The sequence below is a fragment of the Oreochromis niloticus genome, linkage group LG18 (genome assembly GCF_001858045.2).
Source record: "Oreochromis niloticus isolate F11D_XX linkage group LG18, O_niloticus_UMD_NMBU, whole genome shotgun sequence".
Classification (NCBI taxonomy): domain Eukaryota; kingdom Metazoa; phylum Chordata; class Actinopteri; order Cichliformes; family Cichlidae; genus Oreochromis; species Oreochromis niloticus.
In genome coordinates this window covers 32,032,084-32,054,800 of record NC_031982.2, presented here as the reverse complement: position 1 = coordinate 32,054,800, position 22,717 = coordinate 32,032,084, and the positions used below count along the sequence as shown (strand labels likewise).

The window sequence follows — 22,717 nt, the reverse complement described above, 5'->3', positions numbered from 1 at the left end:
CTCAGCGACTCAAATGACTCAAGAAACCCGATTCACTTTGGTGAGTGACTCATTAAAACTCGATTCAGTAAAAAGAATCGAATTTACCATCACTACTTGCAGGTCCTCACAGCGCAGGCTTGCCGCTGCTAAAACTAAACCGAGCTCCCTGAAAGGTACAGCCAATCACATTGGCCTATTTTTCACATGATGTAGGACTCCAGTAGAGAACGTAATTTAACTCTTTCTGCACCGCTGGGTGAATGAGACGTTGACAGATCGATTTCTTTCCGTTTCTATCGGGTTTGAGTTTCTTTACTCGAAGAGATCAAATTATTGGTGGGGACATGTCCCTTCCGTCCATGCCAGATCTATGCCCTTGAATGTGGACCACTTTTAGATCAACCTGTTTAATCAATACATACAAGCACATTTTACCTGTTATTCCATTTAGGTGTCCATGTTATATGGCATGTAACAACTGTACTAAGATAACGTTTTAGCACCTCAGTGTAAAGCCTACAATAATATTCAAATGTTTTATTGATTAAATTTAGGCTCTGCTAAAACTGAGTTTTACACCACCTCCAACTATCAAAGTCTAAAGCAAAATCTTGCTTTTGTTCAGATTTTCTTTTCTCTATAACTGATTTTGAGCATCAGTATCATGGTTTATATCATGATTTAAATAGATAAAATTTACTAATTTAATTCCTATGATGGAGAGTAACAGAAGAAATGTTTGACTTAAAAAGGTGATGATCTTCCAAGAGTGTCATCATGCTAAAACGAAGTTAGTCACCTTTTTTATGTACCAGGCTCATCTTCTAGCTCTGAGTTCTGAGAAATGCCTCAAAAAATAAGACAAATGAAAAAAACAAAACAAAACAAAAAAACATTTACACTCACACCGGTGAACTTCAAGGGTCTATAACTCTGCTCTTCAAGTTCATAGTATGAAGGTAACATTTTGCATGGCTTCATTAAATATGGTGCAACAAAAAAGTTTTGATTCTCAGAGGATCAGGTAAGAATGTGTTTTTCAGATTTTTCTGATTTATTATGAAATGATAACTGTGCTTATTTGATCCATGAAATATAATCATAATGTAACAGTGTAAAAAATGACCCGACATACTAGTATGTTTTATGCTTGTGGGGTGTTTATTGAAGTGCCACACATGTGGCTGTACGTTTCGGCACATAGTTCACCAACATTTCAGTAAGTCATAAGCACACAAACTCCCTCTCTCAGGTCTCCGCCTTCACTATATATATAGGGAGAAACGTTAATGGTTAATCCTTGTGTCAAAAATGACCCGTAGGTGAATGGCAAACAAGTATATGGGAATCCCGAGGACAACACAAGGTTAAATCACCGCCACCAGTCCCTCCCCCTTGAGCTCACTGCCCCACTCCTCCCCTGCAGCTGAGCCAGGGACCACACCTCCCCCACAAACTGGTTCAGTTCAGACTAATTAATGTTCTTCTATTTCACAGATCTGGATAAAAATGTTGGTTTTTATCGCACACAAACTGAGGGAGAAAAGATCACATTCGTATGTTCCAACAACACATATGGACACAGGAAGTTCTTCTGTAAGAATGAGTGTAAGAATGATTGGGAGATCCTCATTGACACAACTAATAACAAATCTGCGAGTCTCAGATACAGCATTGAATACAGACCAGGATCTGTGTATGGACTGTATGCAACCATCACACCTGACCAAGTCAGACACAGGAGAGTACATCTGTGGTTATGGAAACCCTCTGTCTCCAGATTCATACAGCAGTGTAAATGTTCTCGTCATTGATGGTAAGTATCTTTTCAGAATAGTAAAAACTTTTTTCATATTTCATGTAGCTTAAAATACTACTAATAATAGATAATCACAACTCAGAAAGTAAGGTAAACAAAATTAGAACAACAACAAATAAAAACATGAAACTTTTGGTGATTTTGAGGTGAGATGGTTGTTACTATCAGAGATCAGCTGATTGGTTGAGACACCATTATACCTTTCTAACATCAAATACAGGACAAATAATGTCCATGTTTTTGTTGAAGTCTGGATGTCCAGTCTCAGAGTATTAATTTCCTGTTGTGCTGATAAATTTATTCCTCTGTTTATTCACAAATATAAACCATATTTCTTATGAAGCTTTAAAAAACATACAGATATTTAAATATAAGATAAGATAAGATAAGATGGCCTTTATTAGTCCCACAGGTGGGAAATTTGTTTTGTTACAGCAAAAGTGCAAAGTTATGTAGCAGAAATTAGAAAACACTGGAATGCAATAAAATACAATAAAATAAAATAAAATACTATATACAATAGAATAAAATAGAATAGAATAATATATACAATAGAATAAAATAGAATAGAATAATATATACAATAGAATAAAATAGAAATACAAATACTATATACAACTGAGTAGGAAAATACAAACACAACTTCGTCAGAAGAAGAATTGCACATATAGCAGTCTTATTGCACATGTGTGGGTTTGTGTGTTTGATCAGCTGCAAAAGTCTTTATTGTAGAGTCTGACAGCAGTGGGGAGGAAAGACCTGCGAAATCTCTCCGTCCCACACCGTGGGTGCCGCAGTCTCCCACTGAAGGAGCTGCTCAGTGCTGTCACAGTCTCATGTAAGTTTCACAGTCATAATGTGCACTGATGATTTTTAATCAGAGCACATATTATATACAGAACATCCTTTTTTATATTATTAAAAGTTTTTTTTAACAATTTGAAATCTAAGGTTATGTGTGTTTAAGAAGTGTGTGCTCCACTTTGAATCATTTTTTTAAAGTTGTGATTGTGGAGCTAAAATTGAGGGGAAAACATCATCATCATCATCTTTCACTAAAGCTGAGTGTTTCTAATCATACAGGTGAAAACATATGTAGTGTGCAGGATATGAGATTCCCCAGTCTGATGTGTAAAAGAGTATTAGCTTATCCATCAGCTGATCTGATGAGACTGAACGTGACTTTGTGGTTTATCTGAAAAAGTAATAATGATATAAAGAACAGGAAAGCAAGCAGCTGAGTGATTACAGATCTTCCCTATTGAACTTACACATAAGCTTCATGTTAACGCTGCATTTAGTGCTTCATAAATGTTTGTATTTACCTCTATGATAATATGATTAGTTTTACTACATTTGTCTGTATCGCTATTGATTTAGTATTGATATTTTTCGTGTTTGTTGTTCACAGATTCAAACCCACCTGCTTCCACTGAGCAGACAGCAACAACACAGAGTGAAAGTGTCACTGCAGGAGTCTCTACACATGGTCCTGACTCCTCCTGGCTTCTGGTTGTGCGTGCGTCCTTGGATGGTGTTTTGCTGATGGCTGTTTTCCTCATGCTCTTCTACATTAGTAAGACAAGGAGGAACTTTGGACTGAACACCAGAGAAAATGACACAAACATGGAGGTGAGTTTGTGTCACTTGTGTTCTGTCTGTTGTTGCAGGTTTCAGTGAGTGTTGTTGATTCATGCTGTCAGTGGGACTTTCTCAGTGAAATGTAGTGAAAAGAGGTGATGTTACCTGTTATTAAAGTTTCCTTAATAATACCATCTTCACCAGCAGAGGGAAGTGAAGACAAAGTGAACAACATTTAGACCAGTCAGCAATATTTTCTATAATTATGTAGATATAACAGCATACAACATATTTTATGGTCCTTTGAGGTTATTCCACAACATCATAATTTCATGATGTTATATCTAAAAGTTTGGAAGCACCTTTAGTCCTGTTTCCTGACACTGCAGCACATGTAAGCTTCTCTGAAGCAAATCTGTTGAACTTCTTATGATATTTATAATGTTACATGTTTTTGTTTCTCTGGAATAAACTTTGTACGTCTTATTTTTAAAGTTCAATTTGCATTAAACTGTGATGCTGCATGAGGTTATTGAAAATCTGTTTTGCATCTTAAGTTTTAAGTCTTCTTTTCTTCATTTTCAGTTATCTGTAACACATGAGAACTGGGATCCAACCTCCAAACACAAAGAGTCCAAAAGCAGCAGGACCAAACCCACTCTGCATTATTAAAGACCAAAATCTAACAAGTAAAAATGAATTTTGATATTTTTGGACCTGTATCTGAGATTTCATGATCACCTCCATATAATTTGCTTCACTATTCTTCATTTTGTTCCTGTTGTTCAAATGCATACATGTACATTGATGTACTTCATTGCAGAGGTGGGAAGTAACAAACTACAACTACTGTACTGTACAATTTTCAGGTATCTGTACTTTTTTTTTTCTTTTGTACTTTTTAATTTACTCCCTACATATTTAAACAAATATCTGTACTTTCTACTTCTTACCTTTTCAAAACAGGTGTTTTACTTTTGCTTTAACACATTTCAGGAGAGTTATTATTTTGTCTCTTCAAATGCAAGGTTTCTATAATGTCAACAAACATCAGCAAATACACAAACTGGTCAAGCTGCTGTTTCACAGGGAGAGAAAAGTAAGAGCTAACTTCACTCAGAGAAGGAAAAAGATAACAAAGAGGACAGGAGAGGATTCAAAGGGAAGGACTGCTAAGTGGAATTTGATAACCTGGAAATGTAAAGCTCATGTTTTGAAGTTACACATTGGTTGAGTACAGGTTACGTTTTGTGTGAAACTTGGTGCAAAACAAACTGAGCCAGACTGTATTATTTGAAGCATGTTAGTGCAGGATAAACAGGTTAGTTTGCTGTGCTGTAAATGATTAAAGTAAAGAACAGTGTGGAACTGCTGCAGTGGCTGTGGTTTCATGCTCAGAGTAAGGTTCACATCAAGTGTGGCAGTCTTAGCTGATGATGCTGAAATCCATTGACTGAATTCCACCTTCATACCAGCTTCATACCATCTAGAATTTTTTTCCTGTTTATATAGATACGAGAGGGCAGACACCCTTCGGAGGAAGCTCATTTCCGCCGCTTGTATCAGCGATTTCGTTCTTTCGCTCACGACCCACAGCTCATGAACATAGGTGAGGATAAGGACGCTTTTACACTCAGCTCCCTCTTCAACATGAGGGACCGGTACAGCACCAATCTGTCTGTCGATCTCCGGCTCCCTTCTCCCGTCAGTCGCGAACAAGACCCCAAGATACTTAAACTCCTCCACTTGGGGCAGGAACTCGTCCCCGACATGGAGTGGGCAGGAAAACAAAAAACAATAAAACAAACAGGAGAAATACAATCGATAGTTGCAGCAGGAGCCTGATTAAGGGATGTCTAAATGCTTTGTTGAATAAGGGGAAACATCTTCCAGTGTGGTCAGAGTCAAAGACCAGCCATCTGTGATAAATGTTTTCCTTTTTGTCCCTGTCAAGTTTATGCGTCTTAGTCTCTGTCTCAGTGTCCGTCTCTTTGTGCATTTAAATGCTTATTTGGGAGTGAATGTGCTTTTACTGCAGCAAAAATGAATGTTTGACAGTACTAAGATACGGACCTCCTGTGAAGTTGTCACCATACTAGTGATGAGCAAAACGAGACTTCGTGAGACATTTGAAGCATTTGTGCTTGTACTGATGATTCCAAACAATCTAAAACCATCTCCACAGTGGCACCTGCTGGACAATTTGGGTATTGTCACCTCTTGATCATATTCTGTGAAATGGTGACACAGACAAGTCCTGCACAACTTCAATCAAAACCACTTATTAAACCAGACCATCAATAACTGTGATCATCACATGTTTTGGAGAAATCCTCAAACAAACAAGACGCTTTCTATTGGGTAGTGAAAGTGAGTGCGAAGAGGAAAGTGCAGAAGGGAAGGGGGGAGCATGCGGCAAAGCGCCGCAAATGACTTTTCCTATTGATGTTATTTAATTATTTCCTGTTGATGGTCTTTTTATAACTAAATATGTTTTTAAAGTATTTTTTTAGAAGTTGGGTAATTAGTGGTATGATAGAGTACTAAGGTCACATTAATGAAAGGAAAAAAATGAGTGTCCATTTTGAGATTAAACTTGAAATAGTATTTTGAGAAAAGTCGAAATGTGGAGATTACAGTTGTTGTTTCAAGCCAGACAAATGCCACAGCAGCTACACCCTCACAAAATGCCTCAGAGAAACAAATAAATCAGCTGTCTTATTGTGTCTTGTGATACAGCATGCATCCTCTTCATTGCACATAGGTGTAAACATCAATATCCTTGCTTCTGTCCATTGCCAGACATTTCATTTTATACAAATCCACCCAACAAGTTTGTGTGTTTTTTTCCCTTCTGACCAGATGCAGCTGTTGTCACAGAGGGTGGACGGGGAGAAAAAGTCAGACCTGGTATTTTTGGCACTGTTTCTGATCCTTCTGTTGAAGGTGCAGCTGCTACGATGCCGAGTAGACTGACACATTTTACTAATTCTTTTTCTTGACTCTTTCTTCTGCACTTTCTTCTCAGCTTTTCAGCTCCACCTCTTTTCGCTTTTTCATATCTCTGTTTCATCAACCACTTGCTCCTTATTAAACTCTGATGTTCCTTTAAGACATTTAAAGAAATAATGCCAAACAAAAGTGAAACTGAGTGTGAAAAAGCTTCAGTGCTGTCACTTTTGTGCTGTACATGCTGCATCCTGTGGTGCCCACATTTTTGAAAGATGTTGTTTTCAAAGTTTGCATGATGGTGCATAAAAAACAAAGCTGGAGCTGATTTCATTTTGGTGGAAATTGGGGCAAAATTGGAACAAATGTTGTCGTCACTGCTGGAGAAGTGAAGGCACAAAAGATGTCCCAGGTATGCGGGAAAATATTAAATTCTTATTCCTGTTGTTGCCTCTTGTTTCAGCTGGTAGCTGTTTACTCTCTTCAAACATTCGCTGTGTCGTTGTTGTCCATGACTTTATCCTGCAGCTGATGGAAACACCACTCTGTGGTTTCAGGTTTAAATGTTGTGCGCGATCAGGTAGCCAGTACAACAAAGTCCAGTGTTCCCACTTTTACTTTGTTCAGATTTCCCTGCTCTGACTTGGCCTCAGGATGTCTAGGGGAAAAAATCATATTCCCAAAGGAACAGTTTCATAGGACTGAGTTGATTATATGTCTCAGTACTTTGATGCTATGTTCGTAAGATTATTAAGCGCTAATTATATCCAGCTACATTAGGCCTTAATTTAAATGACTTGTCTATTGTTTTTACTATTAGCAAACTTTGTGAATCTTTGACCGACAGTGACCCCTTAAGGACGTTTAGAGATTCTGCTTGTGCCAAGTAGATGATGATATTATATGAAGTATTATAGATTTGCCTGTTTCTGTTTTCAGAAGACCATACTCTTAGTCACACGTATACTATAAAGCAATAAGTTCACTTATGGCTGCACCGAATTTAGATTAACCCTGGCAGGCACTTAAACAGTTGTTCTGTGGGACTTTATTAAAGTCAATTAAACCAGGTCCTGGACTGGACTTAATCACAACAGATCTGTTGTGATTAAGTATGTTTGAGCTTAGGAGATCCCTCTGTGTAGCTGTGCATGCTTATTCAAGTCTGCAAGAACCCATGAATAAGTCTTTATATATTCAATTCAATTCAATTCAATTTTATTTATATAGCGCCAAATCACAACAAAAGTCGCCTCAAGGCGCTTTATATTGTACAGTAGATAGCACAATAATAAATACAGAGAAAAACCCAACAATCATATCATATGACCCCCTATGAGCAAGCACTTTGGCGACAGTGGGAAGGAAAAACTCCCTTTTAACAGGAAGAAACCTCCGGCAGAACCAGGCTCAGGGAGGGGCGGGGCCATCTGCTGCGACCGGTTGGGGTGAAAGAAGGAAAACAGGATGAAAGACATGCTGTGGAAGAGAGACAGAGATTAATAACAGATATGATTCGATGCAGAGAGGTCTATTAACACATAGTGAGTGAGAAGGTGACTGGAAAGGAAAAACTCAATGCATCATGGGAATCCCCGGCAGCCTACGTCTATTGCAGCATAACTAAGGGAGGATTCAGGGTCACCTGGTCCAGCCCTAACTATATGCTTTAGCAAAAAGGAAAGTTTTAAGCCTAATCTTGAAAGTAGAGATAGTGTCTGTCTCCCGAATCCAAACTGGAAGCTGGTTCCACAGAAGAGGGGCCTGAAAACTGAAGGCTCTCCCTTCCATTCTACTTTTAAATACTCTAGGAACAACAAGTAGGCCTGCAGAGCGAGAGCGAAGTGCTCTAATAGGGTGATATGGTACTACAAGGTCATTAAGATAAGATGGGGCCTGATTATTTAAGACCTTGTATGTGAGGAGCAGGATTTTGAATTCAATTCTGGATTTAACAGGAAGCCAATGAAGGGAAGCCAAAACAGGAGAAATATGCTCTCTCTTTCTAGTCCCTGTCAGGACTCTTGCTGCAGCATTTTGGATTAACTGAAGACTTTTCAGCGAGTTTTTAGGACATCCTGATAATAATGAGTTACAGTAGTCCAGCCTGGAAGTAATGAAGGCATGAACTAGTTTTTCAGCATCACTCTGAGACAGGATATTTCTAATTTTAGAGATGTTGCGCAAATGGAAGAAAGCAGTCTTACATATTTGTTTAATATGTGCCTTGAAGGACATGTCCTGGTCAAAAATGACTCCAAGGTTCCTCACAGCATTACTGGAGGCCAAGGTAATGCCATCCAGAGTAAGAATCTGGTTAGATACCATATTTCTAAGATTTTCAGGGCCGAGTACAATAACCTCAGTTTTATCTGAATTAAGAAGCAGGAAGTTAGCGGCCATCCAGGTCTTTATGTCTTTAAGACATTCCTGCAGTTTAACTAATTGGTGTGTGTTACCTGGCTTCATGGATAGATAGAGCTGCGTATCATCTGCATAGCAGTGAAAATTTATGCTATGTCTTCTAATGATGCTGCCTAGGGGAAGCATGTATAATGTAAATAGAATTGGTCCTAGCACTGAACCCTGTGGAACTCCATAATTAACCTCAGCATGTGAAGAAGACTCTCCATTTACTTGAACAAATAGGAGTCTATTAGATAGATATGATACAAACCACTGCAGCGCAGTACCTGTAATACCTACAGCATGTTCTAATCGCTCTAATAGGATATTATGGTCAACAGTATCGAACGCTGCACTAAGGTCTAGCAGGACAAGCACAGAGATGAGTCCACTGTCAGAGGCCATAAGAAGATCATTTGTAACCTTCACTAAAGCTGTTTCTGTGCTGTGATGAGCTCTGAAACCTGACTGAAACTCTTCAAATAAGCCATTCCTCTGCAGATGATCTGTTAGCTGTTTGACAACTACTCTTTCAAGGATTTTTGATATGAAAGGAAGGTTGGAGATTGGCCTATAATTAGCTAAGACAGCTGGGTCTAGAGATTGCTTTTTAAGTAAGGGTTTAACTACAGCCACCTTGAAGGCCTGTGGTACATAGCCAATTATTAGAGATAGATTGATCATATTTAAGATTGAACAATTAATTAATGGCAGGACTTCTTTGAGCAGTTTTGTAGGAATGGGGTCTAAAAGACACGTTGATGGTTTGGAGGAAGTAATTATTGAAGTTAACTCAGAAAGATCAATTGGAGAAAAAGAGTCTAACTTAACATCAATGGTACTAAAAGTAGCTGTAGACGATATTACATCTGTGGGATGATTATTGGTAATTTTTTCTCTAATGATAAAAATTTTATTTCTGAAGAAGTTCATGAAGTCATTACTAGTTAACGTTAAAGGGATGGTTGGCTCAGTAGAGCTCTGACTTTTTGTCAGCCTGGCTACAGTGCTGAAGAGAAACCTGGGGTTGTTCTTATTTTCTTCAATCAGTGACGAATAGTAAGATGTTCTGGCTTTGCGGAGGGCTTTCTTATAAAGCAACAAACTATTTCTCCAGGCTAAATGATGATCCTCTAAATTTGTGACACGCCATTTCCTCTCCAGCTTACGAGTTATCTGCTTTAGGCTACGTGTTTGAGAATTATACCACGGAGTCAGGGACTTTGGATTTGAGGCCTTAGTTTTCACAGGAGCTACAGTATCCAGAGTCGTACGTAGTGAGGAGGTAAAATTATTAACAAGATAATCGACCTCTGTTGGAGTAGCGTTCAGATAGCTGCTCTGCTCTATGTTGGTACAGGCCATTGAAGATGATAACAGTGGGTGGATTATATTCTTAAACTTAGTTACAGCACTTTCAGAAAGACATCTAGTTTGATAAAGTCTACTCTCCACTGCTGTGTAATCAATTATTGTAAATGTAAATGTTATCAGGAAATGATCAGACAGCAGAGGGTTTTCAGGAAACACTGTTAAATGTTCAGTTTCTATGCCATATGTTAAAACAAGATCTAGAGTGTGATTAAAGTGGTGGGTGGGTTCTTTTACATTTTGAGAGAAGCCAATTGAGTCTAATAACAGATTAAATGCAATTTTGAGGCTGTCATTTTTAGCATCTACATGGATGTTAAAATCACCCACAATAATTATTTTATCTGAGTTGAGCACTAAATCAGATAAAAAGTCTGAGAAATCAGAGAGAAACTCTGTGTAAGGCCCAGGTGGACGATAGATGATAACAAGTAAGACTGGTTTCTGAGTTTTACAGCTGGGGTGGACGAGGCTAAGCATCAGGCTTTCAAATGAATTAAAAGTCTGTCTTGGTCTTTCGTTAATTAATAGACTGGTGTGAAAAATTGCTGCCACACCGCCCCCTCGGCCTGTGCTTCGAGGTTTCTGTTAGTTAGAATGACTCGGGAGTGTTGATTCATTTAAACTAACATAATCATCCTGCTGCAACCAGGTTTCTGTAAGGCAGAGTAAATCGATTTGTTGGTCAATTATTAAGTCATGTACTAACAGAGACTTGGAGGAGAGAGACCTAATATTTAATAATCCACATTTCACTGTTTTACTCTTTGGTTCAGATGTGGATACTGTATTGTTCTTTCTTTTTGATTTTTTATGTTTAAGTTTTTTATTGCTGGTTTTTGGTTTGTTTTTTGTCTGTTTGGGAGCTGACACAGTCTCAATGGAGATGGGTTTTTGGGGGGGTAGCAGGAGGAGAGAAGCTGCAGAGAGGCGTGTAAGACTGCAACTCTGCTTCCTGGTCCCAACTCTGGATAGTCATATTTTGGGGGGTTTAATAAATTCATCCATATTTCTAGAAATGAGAGCTGCTCCATCCAAAGTGGGATGGATGCCGTCTCTCCTAACAAGACCAGGTTTCCTCCAGAAAGTTTGCCAATTATCTATGAAGCCCACATCGTTTCTTGGACACCACTCAGACAGCCAGCAATTTAAGGAGAACATGCGGCTAAACATGTCACTCCTGGTCTGATTGGGGAGGGGACCAGAGAAAACTACAGAGTCCGACATTGTTTTGGCAAAGTTACACACCGATTCAATATTGATTTTAGTGACCTCCGATTGGCGTAACCGGGTGTCATTACTGCCGACGTGAATTATGATCTTACTGTATTTACGTTTACCCTTAGCCAGCAGTTTTAAATTTCCTTCAGTGTCGCCTGCTCTGGCCCCTGGAAGGCAATTGACTATGGTTGCCGGTGTCTCTAGCTTCACATGTCTGAGAACAGAATCACCAATTACCAGAGTTTGACCCCCGGTGGGTGTGTCGCCGAGTGGGGAAAAACGGTTAGACACATGAACAGGTTGGTGGTGTACCTGGGGCTTCAGTTTAAGACTATGCTTCCTCCTCACCGTCACCCAACCGATATAAACCACGATACAAATGTTTATCATCTGTGTTTAAACAAAGTATCTAAATTCATAAAAAAAAAAAAATTAAACAGTGTAATGGATTTCTCCTTTCACATTTCTTTCACATTTCTCCTCAAATTCATATATTTGAATATATGAATACTAGGGGTGCAACGGATCACGGTTTATCCGAAATCCGAACCGATCCCACTCCACGGTTCGGCACGCACGTGATCCGAAGATTCGAAAAAGAAAAAAAAGTATGTGTATGGTGCGGGTGGTCAGTCTGTCAAGCGGTAGTTATGGTCAGCGCTAGCGGTCCAAGTAGCGGAGCAGAGGAGTTTGCGGCATTTAAGAAGCCCTTTGCTGCCCAGTCTGACCGGGCTAAAGCTATTACTAAAGCTAATGGGGTGTTTAGCTGCAGACGGGAGGCCGTCGTCTGTTGTGCAAAACAAGGTTCAAACTGTGATGAACGTGCTTGAGCCACGCTATGATATCTCGTTGCGCGTCCACTTCAGTGACAAGATCGTTCCAAGCATGTATGAGCAGGAGAAGTTTAAAGTTATGGCTGAACTGTCCCAGGCATCTTCTGTTGCTGTAAGTACAAATGGGTGGAGCTCCAGGGCAACGGAAAGCCACGTGACCGTGACCGCTCGTTATATCACAGCGGAGTGGTAGATACAAAGCCCTGTACTGCCCTATAGATTACATTAGATTAGATGAAACTATATTTATTTCTCGGGTGGGTTCCTCCGGGAAATTCAGTTTCCAGTAGCACAGCACCAACAGAAGTTGCAGAATGTGAGCAGAAATATACCATATATACACATATATAAATACAGAGTATACAAAAGGGATAAATAGAATAAAAAGGAATAAGAATACAAGGGAACGACACATTTCAAGTATTGTGAGTCTATTACACCGTTGGATATTAACAAAAACTATTGCACAGTGAAAAGGCACTACAGCTACTTGTTCCCCCCTCCTCTGTCCCCGTTTTCCCTCCAGCGAGGAGTTAAACAGTTTGATGGCGTGTGGGACAAAGGACTTTTTAAGTCTGCTGGTCCTTGACTTTAGGAGAAGCAACCTGTCACTGAACAGACTCCTCTGGTTTTTTATGGCCGTATGCAGAGGATGCAGAGGCTGCCCAGCATGGTCCATAATGTCCATATTGCACCTTAATTTGTTTTTATATAAGTGCGTGGAATGAGTCTTCAGTTGAATGGTTTTTTTAATAGAGAAAAAATACTTAAATAAGTAAACGGCAAGTAGAATTTTTGTCTTTTTTTTCTATTTTTGCTGATCCGAAAATTGATCCGATCCGTGACTTTAAAACCGTGATCCGATCCGAACTGTGAGATTTTTGATCCGTTGCACCACTAATGAATACATGTCAATAAAAGTGATACTGTGATTAAATCCTTTAACATCCCACCTCTATTGGTGAGGACTGCAAGTCAAGAAAAAGGTCTTAAGGGGAGCTTAAAGAAAGGTGGTTTCAGGCTGAAGGGAGGCACAAAGTCACAGTCAAATATAAAGAAGGATGTTTTGTGCTGTGAATCATTCACAGTTATTGTAGAAAACTCAAAGAGTTCAAACACAGAGCTGGAAATGATCAGAATATTTTCACTTTATGTTCAGGGGCTGACAAACTCAGATCAGCGACTGGTCGTCATAGTGATTTCTGGACCTCCAGTCAAATGTTATGGAGAAAGATGGTGACCTGGATCTCTGCTCAAAGATGGACTCAGGTGTTAAATGTGAACGGTCTCCATCTGTCTCTTTGACCAGCCTGGCTGATGACCTTTGACCCCTCCTGACTTCATGCTGTGGCTGTTTCAGCCTTTCATTCATTCATGATACAGACTGTCTGCCCCATTCATGAACACATTTAAAACATAAATTTGAAGTGATATAATATGATGCATGGTGTATCACAACTACCTCTTATCAGCTACATTTTATTTCCACTTTGTTTTATTGATGGCATACAAAGTTAGCAACTGCAAGGTCAACCTTGATTTCAGAACAATTGTATGACCATTATACCCTACAACCCCCCCAACCCGAATTCTCCCCCTATCAGGTCCACACTAGACAGGACACAGCAGAGAGCCAGTCTCTGCCCTCTCACACACACACACACACACACACAGACACACACACACACACACACCAAAAAACAAAAACAAAAACAACAACAAAACAACAACAACCCCCCCCCCAAAAAAAAACAAAAAACAAACAAACAACAACAAAAAAAAACAAACAAAAAAACAAAACAAAACACTTTATAATGTAGCTTCGCTCAGTTCACTTCGGATTCAGGAAGTAAAATGATGGTATCCACCAGGAGGAGAAATGATTTCCAGATTTTGTTAAATTCCCTAATAGAACCTTTTAGGGAGAATTTAAGTTTTTCCAACTTTAAGTTAAAGAGTACATCCCTCACCCATTGTTCATGACTTGGGGGGTGGGGAAGCTTCCACTTTAGTAGAATAAGCCTCCGAGCTAGTAAAGTGGTGAAAGCTAGGGCCTGTTTGAGGGGGCCAGATAAGTTCGAGTCGGGAGGAATACCAAAAATTGCGGAGAGTGGGTTAGGAGGGACAGTATGGCCATATGCTTGGCTAAGTGTGTCGAATATATTCCTCCAAAATGCACTCAGTTTCGAACAAGACCAAAACATGTGGACATGGTTGGCAGGCGATAGTCCGCATCTGCTACAGGCATCACTAACGGTTGGATAGATTTTAGATAATTTGTCATTTGTATAATGTACTTTATAGACCACCTTGCACTGAATCAAAGCATGACGAGCACAAATTGAGGACGAGTGAATCAATTTCAAGGCAGAATCTCACTGCTGTTCTGGTAGGGTTGTCTGTAGCTCTTCCTCCCATCTCAGCTTAGTATGAGAAATGGATTTGGGGACCAAAGCATCTAGCATTTTATACAAGGCTGATATCAGTCTATTTTGATGAGGGTTCATCTGCAGGATGATATCCAGACTTGTTTCTGGAGGCCGATTGGGAAAGTGAGGAAACTGCGTTTTTACAAAATCTCTAGCCTGAAGATAACGGAAAAAGTTAGAATTAGGCAGGTCGTATTTAGAGGATAGGTCAGCAAAAGATAGAAAGGTGCCCTGACTGTATAAGTCCTTAACAGTCCTAAGTCCTTTATCTCTCCAACTTCTAAAGACCGCATCAATGTTTGAAGGTGGAAAATTACAATTTTTTGATAAAGGTGTTAGCAAAGATGGTCCAAGTAGCCCGAAATATTTTCTGAACTGTCGCCAAATATTTACCGTTTCCTTAACTATTGGATTATCCCCAACAAGGGTTGGAGAAAAAGGGAGTGGTGAGCTGAGTATTGATGATAATGAGTAACAGCTAGATGCAGTTTCCATTTGTACCCAGGCTGGTACAGGGGGGTCGTTATGAACCCAATGTGAAAATTTTTGTATGTTAGCTGCCCAATAGTAGTGTCTAAAATTGGGCAGACCAAGGCCACCGTCAGTTTTGAAGGACTGAAGAATAGACTTACGAATTCTTGCTTGTTTCCCTCCCCATATGAAATGTGACAGAATTTTTTCTAGCTTGTCAAAAAATGCCTTGGTAAGAAGAATTGGGACATGTTGAAAAAGATACAAAAATTTTGGGAGGACACTCATCTTTATCAAGTTAACTCTCCCCGCCACTGACAATGGTAGAGAAGTCCAACGGTCACACTCTTTCCCAACATTTTCTAATAAGGATAGAAAATTTTCCCTCATCATTATAGGTATAGAAGAGGAAATTAAAACCCCTAGATATCTAAATCCGGTTTCTGTCCACCTAAAAGGCACTATTGAGTGGGGAAGGGCTCTGGCCAGGGAATTAAGGGGTTGCAACTCGCTTTTTTGATAATTAAGCTTATATCCTGACAATGTTCCATATTGGTCCAGTATATCAAAAAGCACCGGAAATGAGTTTAAAGGGTCAGAAATGTACAGGAGCAAGTCGTCTGCATACAGGGAAAGTTTGTGGGTCACACCGAACCTTGTAATACCTTTAAATCTATCCTCTGATCGATATTGCAAGAGGTTCGATGGCAATGGCGAATAGAAGAGGTGAGAGAGGGCATCCTTGCCTAGTGCCCCTCTCAAGTGGAAAGGGCGAAGACAAGTTGTTGTTAGTACGAATACAGGCGGATGGCAAGGAATATAGTAACTTAACCCAAAGAATAAAGTCAGCCCCCAAGCCAAACCTATCCATCACCTCATAGAGGAAGCTCCATTCGACGCGGTCGAAAGCTTTCTCCGCGTCAAGAGATACCACAACCTCTGGATCTGAGTTGCACGATGTATAAATAATATTCAAGAGGCGTCTTGAATTGTCATATGAGTGCCTGCCGGCCATAAATCCCGTCTGATCAGAGGCGATAATTTGTGGCAGAACACGTTGTAACCTAAGTGCGAGGATTTTAGATAGTATTTTAAAATCAATATTTAAAAGAGAAATTGGTCTGTAACTGCTGCACAACAGAGGATCCTTGTCTTTTTTCAAGATTAAACAGATAGTAGCTTCGGACAAAGTCTTGGGTAATTGACATTTTGAAAAGGCTTCATTATACATATCTTTCAACAATGGTGCCATAAGATCAGAATTGGCTTTATAGTATTCTGCAGAGTAACCGTCAGGGCCTGGCGATTTACCTGTATTTAAGGATTTAATGGCTTCTTGTACCTCTACTACGGTAATAGGTCTCCCTAATCCCTTCGTCAGATCGTTATCTATTCTTGGAAAATGTATATTTTGGAGAGTTTTTTCTGGTGAAGGGGGAGAGCTTGAAGTATACAGATTGGAATAGAAACCAACGAATATTTCATTAATTCCCTCTGGGTCCAATATTATGTCACCCGCAGCAGATTTGACCTTTGGGATTAACTTGGAGGTTGGTTCGACACGGGCTTGATAGGCCAGTAGTTTCCCTGCCTTGTCGCCGGATTCAAAAAAGCATTGCTTAGTCTTAATTAATTGAGCCATAGCTGTTGCAGTGGTGGTTAAATTGAGACTAGCTTGAACTTTCACACGTTCTGTATAGAGGTTAGGATCTGGATTTGATGCATATCTGCCATCTAGATCTTTGATCTTATTCAATAAACTGGACGTGTAAAATAACTCTTTCTTCTTTAAATTTGAGACAAAGCCTATAAGCTGGCCTCTCATGTAGGCTTTCGACGTTTCCCATAATACACCTCTTGACACTTCAGTAGAGTCGTTCAACTCAAGGAAAAGTGAGAACTGTGATTTCAAAAAAATTGTGTAGTCATCCCTTATCAACAGGCTAGAATTAAATCTCCAATGTTTAATGGGTCGAGACGGGGTCGCTAATACCGCCTCAAAAGAAACTGGTGAGTGATCTGAAATAGCAATAGCATGATATTGACAATGACTAATTTTACAGAGAAACCTAATATCGACAAGAAAAAAGTCTATGCGTGTATATGTATGGTGGGGATGAGAAAAAAAGAAAATGCCTTACGGTGTGTTCACACCGAACGCGATAGGCGCGAGCGAAAACGCCCCAAACGCCCCTAATTTGACGCCTGCACATTCGCACCTCGACGCGTGTCCAACAGAAATCCACCGCGCCTCAAAACTGCATATTTTGACGCGCGTGAACCGGAAATGTAGGAGGGATGTGGGAGGAAGTTGTGCCAGACGGTATCTTTGCTAGATGGCAGCTGTCGAGCTAGCGCTTGAACATGACAGCATGCATAAAAGCAGAACGGTATTTGTACATCAGTGGGAAAATAGCGGTGGCTTGCTAGCTTTTGTGCGGCTTCCCCGGGTCAGTGAAAAATGTAAAAAGAGAAATGAATGAACTTACCAGGTTGCCCGAACTGTTCACATTTGTTCCTCCAAACTCGGTCCTTTATATTCCTGTCTCGGTACACAAAGCAGCTGGTGTCGTACAGCTCCGGGTTGTTTGCTACGGTGTTGATTAGCCTTCCCTCCATTGAAGAATGAAGGGCTTTGGCTGAATCTGCCCCTTTGACCTGGTTACAGCCACGTCACCAGGCTCCTGATTGGTTGACGCGGCGTGATTTGACGCTGGAGTTCAAATTTTTCCAACTCGAGCGGTAGAGGCGAAAGACGCGTATGCACAAAATGCAACACAAAAACTCACGCGCGTGGTTTTTTCCGCGAGTCAAACGCGCCAGACGCGGTACACTGACGCGCGTTTCAGGCGTTTTGGCGTTTTCGCGACGCAAATCTGCTTCAGAATTTTCGCCGGACGCGCAATCGCGTGTCATCACCCTCTTTCCATTGACTTTACATGTAAACCTGACGCTCTGGCCGCCTCTATCGCGTTCGGTGTGAACGCACCGTAAGTACTAGGATTTGCATGTCGCCATGGATCCACAATCCCCAGCTGAGATTTGAAAAATTCTAGGGTTTTAGCAGATTTACTCAGGGAACAGGTTTTAGTTGACGATCTATCCAGCAGAGTGTCCTGAACAAAATTAAAGTCGCCTCCAATAATAAGATGACAGTTTTCCAAATTTGGGAGTGAAGAGAAAAGTTTAGCTATAAAAGAGCCATCGTCCCAATTCGGCCCGTACACGCTAACCAGTATCACAAGTGAGCCCTGCAAGTTTCCTGACACAAATATGAAACGGCCATCTGGATCAGCAATGACTTTATGTTGCTCATACAAAATATTATTACGAATAAGTATGGCTGTACCTCTAGCCTTGGCGTTAAATTTAGAATGATATATATTGCCGATCCAGTTTCTCTTGAGTCGCCTTACTTCTTTATTGCAGAGATGAGTCTCTTGAAGGAAAAACACATCTCCTTTAAGCTGCTGTAAATGCGCCATAACTTTGTTGACTTTGGTTGTATTCCCCACACCTCTCACATTCCAGGAGACAATTCTAAGACCATTGATTGTATTTGACATACCTTACTGTATTCAGACAGGTCTTTGATTTATCAAGTTGACAGTGGCCGGAGGAAAACTGGTGTCTGTATTTGAGATAATAAGCTGTGAACAGAACAGAGGAAGGAAAACAAAAAAAACAGAAAAAAACCCAGAAAAAAACCCCAAAGCCCCCCACAAAGACAAGAAAAAAAACACAGAAACCCCCAGAACCCCCCCCCAAAAAAATAAAATAAATAAATAAAATGCAGCTCAGACAACATAAACTGGACCTGAAAATCCCCCAAAACAAAACTTGCAAATTCAACATCTCTATCAAAGGGCTTCCCTGTAGTGGCAAGGTCTCACTAAGAAAATATACCTATTCAATATTCCGCTAGGAAAATAAAAAAAAAAAATAAAAAAATAAAAATAAAAAAATTGAGGAACTAGGATGTATCTTACTATACAAAAACGGACAAAAGAAAAGCACAGAAAAAGGCAGGCTGAGGTATTGTTGTCCGCCATTTGTGCATGGCAGGAATCAGACTGTAAGAGAAGTAATAATGATGAAAGAGTGTGTGTTTATATAAAGTAAAACAGTATACAGATATATGAACGTAGCAGACTAGCATACCAACAGCGGCATTAGAACAAGGTATAAACAGGGGTATTGTAAAGGAAAATATGGAAAGGGAAAAAAAACCCCCAAAAAACAGAAAGACAATGAGGTTAGAATTACTCGTACCATACTGTCCTCTAGGTAGCAAACCTCAAACTAAAATGTCATGAGCCCTTCTATTGGAGTGGCAGGATCCAGCCATGACTCTCAACTCAGGTTCCCGGAATGTTAGAACTCAGGGGACGGTGTGAGGCGATGTAGCTCCGAGCGTCGCCTGGTGACGCCAATCGTCTCCGGCTCCCCTCGTCAGACACAACAAACAGCCTGGCCGGGTAGCGGAGCTGAGACTTGAATCCAAGATCATATAACTCCTTCATAACTTCGCGGTAAGCGGACCGTTGTTCCAGCACCTCAGGGCAATAGTCCTCGACAATATGGATGGGGGTGTCCTTATATTTCAGTTTACCCCGCATTTCCCGAGCTTTGCGCACAACGAGCTCGCGGGTCTGGTAGCTATGGAAACAGACAACAACCGCTCGGGGTTTCGCGTTGGGGCCTGGTCTTGCCACCAGCGCCCGGTGGGCTCGGTCCAACTCCGGGGCCGTTTTCAAAACGTCCACTCCAAATATGTCCACAAGCATCTGAGAAAAGAACACAGTTGGCCTAGGCCATTCAATATTTTCAGGGATCCCCAGTAGGCGAATATTGTTGCGGTGGCTTCTGCTTTCAACGTCGATTAGCCTAGCTCTCAGCCTATTGTTATCCTCCACCACTACCGCTAACTTAGCCACCACGTCCTGGAGCTCCGTATTTGTAGTTGTTGCCATGATTTCCAAAGCTGTAATCCGTTGGTCGTGACTGTTGAGAGTTGTTTGGATGCTGTCCAACTTGTTTTCAAGTCGCTGAACGGATGTCTTAAATTCTGCCGAAAGCGAGGCTTTGTGCTCCTCCAGTGTGGTCTTTAGCATAGCCATGATAGCCTCGTTAGCCGCACCGAGCTCATCTCTTTTTTGCTCCTGGTTCCTGGTGTTTCTACTGGTCATCTTGGCAGATTACACCAGACAACCAATACCGCCAATACAAGTCCCCAAAGTCAATACTTTATAGCGGGTAGTGGGAAATTATCATTTAGTTGTGATAAAAGTAGGAGCCCTGCGAAGAGCAACTATTCCGACATGCCGTCAACCATCCGAAAACCTTATCAGCTACATTTTATACAAAAGAGCAGCATGATTGTGTGGTGGTTAGAACTGCTAACACAGATCCTTAATTCAAGTCTGGGCATTCTGTCCGTGCACGTATAGAAACTAAAGCTGGTGTGCCAGAATGTCATACTAGAGGAGGGGTTCTTTAAATACAAGGGGGGAGCAAGCAAATCAGAGACCCAGGGCACAGAGATGGTACAGGTCTAATCAGAAAAGATTTATTCCCAGGCCAGAAAGCACAAATAAAACAAGCAATTAAAAAAAAACGTAAGCGATAAATTGTTGTCAACCAGTGATGGGAATAATGGCGTTACAAGTAACGGCGTTACTAACGGCGTTACTTTTTTCAGTAACGAGTAATCAAACTAATTACTATTTCGTTACAACGCCGTTACAGTTACTAACAAGAAAATGCGGTTGCGTTACTATTTTTCAACAAACAGACGGTTGAAGCTGTGTTCAGCTGACCGCATCTTATATCAGTTGCACAGAAGTAGATGTAAGAAATCTGGGTGCTACAGTGTTTATTTAGCAGCTGCTCGTGTTCCCGCGGGTGGCAAACACTTTGTGGCACAACACCTGGAGCTAAGGGGGCAAAACGATCACATGAGTGCTGCTGTTTGACTGAGGAACACTAAGGTACTCATGGTAAGCCAATCCCGCGACCACTTCAAGATTACAAAGCAACAAGGTGATATATACCAGTTTTTAAATTGTGTTGATAGGCCACGTAAAACCAGAGTCATGATAAACAATATATACGAGTGTTTTTCCTGAATAGTTTCGTCACGTTTACTGTCTAAGGACAGCGCTAGCAAGCACTCTCTGCTTATGAGCAAAAAACAAAAAAACAAAACAAAAACACCCCTTTAGTGTTGGTGGAAAAAACGTAGAATGTCGACAAATCAAAAATGATATGGCAACATGACATTTGAATGTTTAGGAAGAGGGGAAAGTTTTAGGAGTGACAGTGAGAGAGAGAGAGAGAGTTTTGAGATGTGTGAGATTTGTGACGTTTCGCGTGTTTGGAGTGTGTAGTTAATGTGTTGTCTTGTGTAGTTAGTGTGTAGTGTTGTGGATAGTTTTGTGTTGTGTGTCAGAACAATGAGGCGACTGCTGTCTCCAGGTAGAAACAGCAGTGATACACCTGCTGCTGTCAGACCTGCAGGTATCAGGCTGTGATGTTCTCCTTTATAGTGGACAGAAATTATTTTTTTGGAGTGGCACAAATAATTTGTGGCATCTTATTGAAGAACAGTTGATTGTTCTGTAAATAGTTTGAAATGGTTATTTAAAAAAAGGGTAAATGGTAAATGGGTGCAAATAACTTTAAGACTTGTGCATAGGATTTTAAAATAAACAATTTACATTTAAAGTTATAAAATATCATTCATTAAAGATGTTTATGGTTGTTACAGTAAGAAATGTCATTTTTTCTACTCTGATTTTATGTTTTATGTCTGATTTTAGATAAACATAACTGTAAATTCAGACACGTGAGGTTGTGCTGAAAAGGATGAAACCAAACAAGGCAAAGTAAATAGTTTTTAAAGGGAAAATGTGGAGGGAAAATCAAAAGTAGTTAAAAATGGCGAGTTATACCCTGGACCCCAGAGGGTTAAACATGTTTTTAAAGTAAGGCAATAGTTACTTTTCAAGTAATTAATTACTTTTAGAATCTTGTAACTCAGTTACGTTTTAACTTGTAACTTGCCCAACACTGTTGTCAACATACCAAAATCCCAGAGGAATAAACAAACACAATTCTAACAAAATCTATAAAATGCAATGTTCTTTGTGCACTAAAACCCCCTCACAGTGCCATTGTCCTACAAAGCCAGGACGGATGTTCCACGTGGATGAAAACAGGGGAGCAATTTCTCTTCAGAGCGTAGACCACGCCAGCTTAGTCCCAGAACGACAAGGAGAAGCCTCCCATCTCCGTCTCATCCCTCCACCGGGTTTGTCCCATCACAGCCCAGCTTGCGCTCTGCATTTGAGCCTCTCACTCGCTGCCACAACGTCTTCCCTCATGCCATCACCCTGCCAACAGACAAACTTTGAAATACTGGAAATGAAACACCATACGGGAAGCCACCCTGGCTAGCAGCCATGGCTGCAGACATGACAGGTTAGCATGCTACAAACAGAGATGTCTACGGTGGCCCTGAGAGGCCAAACGGACTGCAACTTCAGAAAACACTTGCAAAAAGAAAAACACTTGCAAAAAGAAAAATGCTGCAAAAAGAAAAACACTTGCAAAAAGAAAAATGCTGCAAAAAGAAAAACGCTGCAAAAAGAAAA

General features: G+C 40.4%; 2 protein-coding genes across 3 annotated transcripts in view; one reads left to right on the top strand and one right to left on the bottom strand.

The window, feature by feature from the left end:
• LOC109194440 (uncharacterized) overlaps positions 1–22,717 on the bottom strand; it is a 149,648-nt gene that overhangs the window by 86,930 nt on the left and 40,001 nt on the right. The gene's annotated exons all lie outside the window — the stretch shown is intronic.
• Positions 1,355–4,211, top strand: LOC112842868 (uncharacterized). Its single transcript, XM_025900363.1, has 3 exons — positions 1,355–1,798; positions 3,213–3,433; positions 3,968–4,211. Exons 1-3 carry the CDS (start codon positions 1,492–1,494, stop codon positions 4,052–4,054), a joined length of 615 nt encoding a protein of 204 aa, XP_025756148.1. The 5' UTR covers positions 1,355–1,491; the 3' UTR covers positions 4,055–4,211.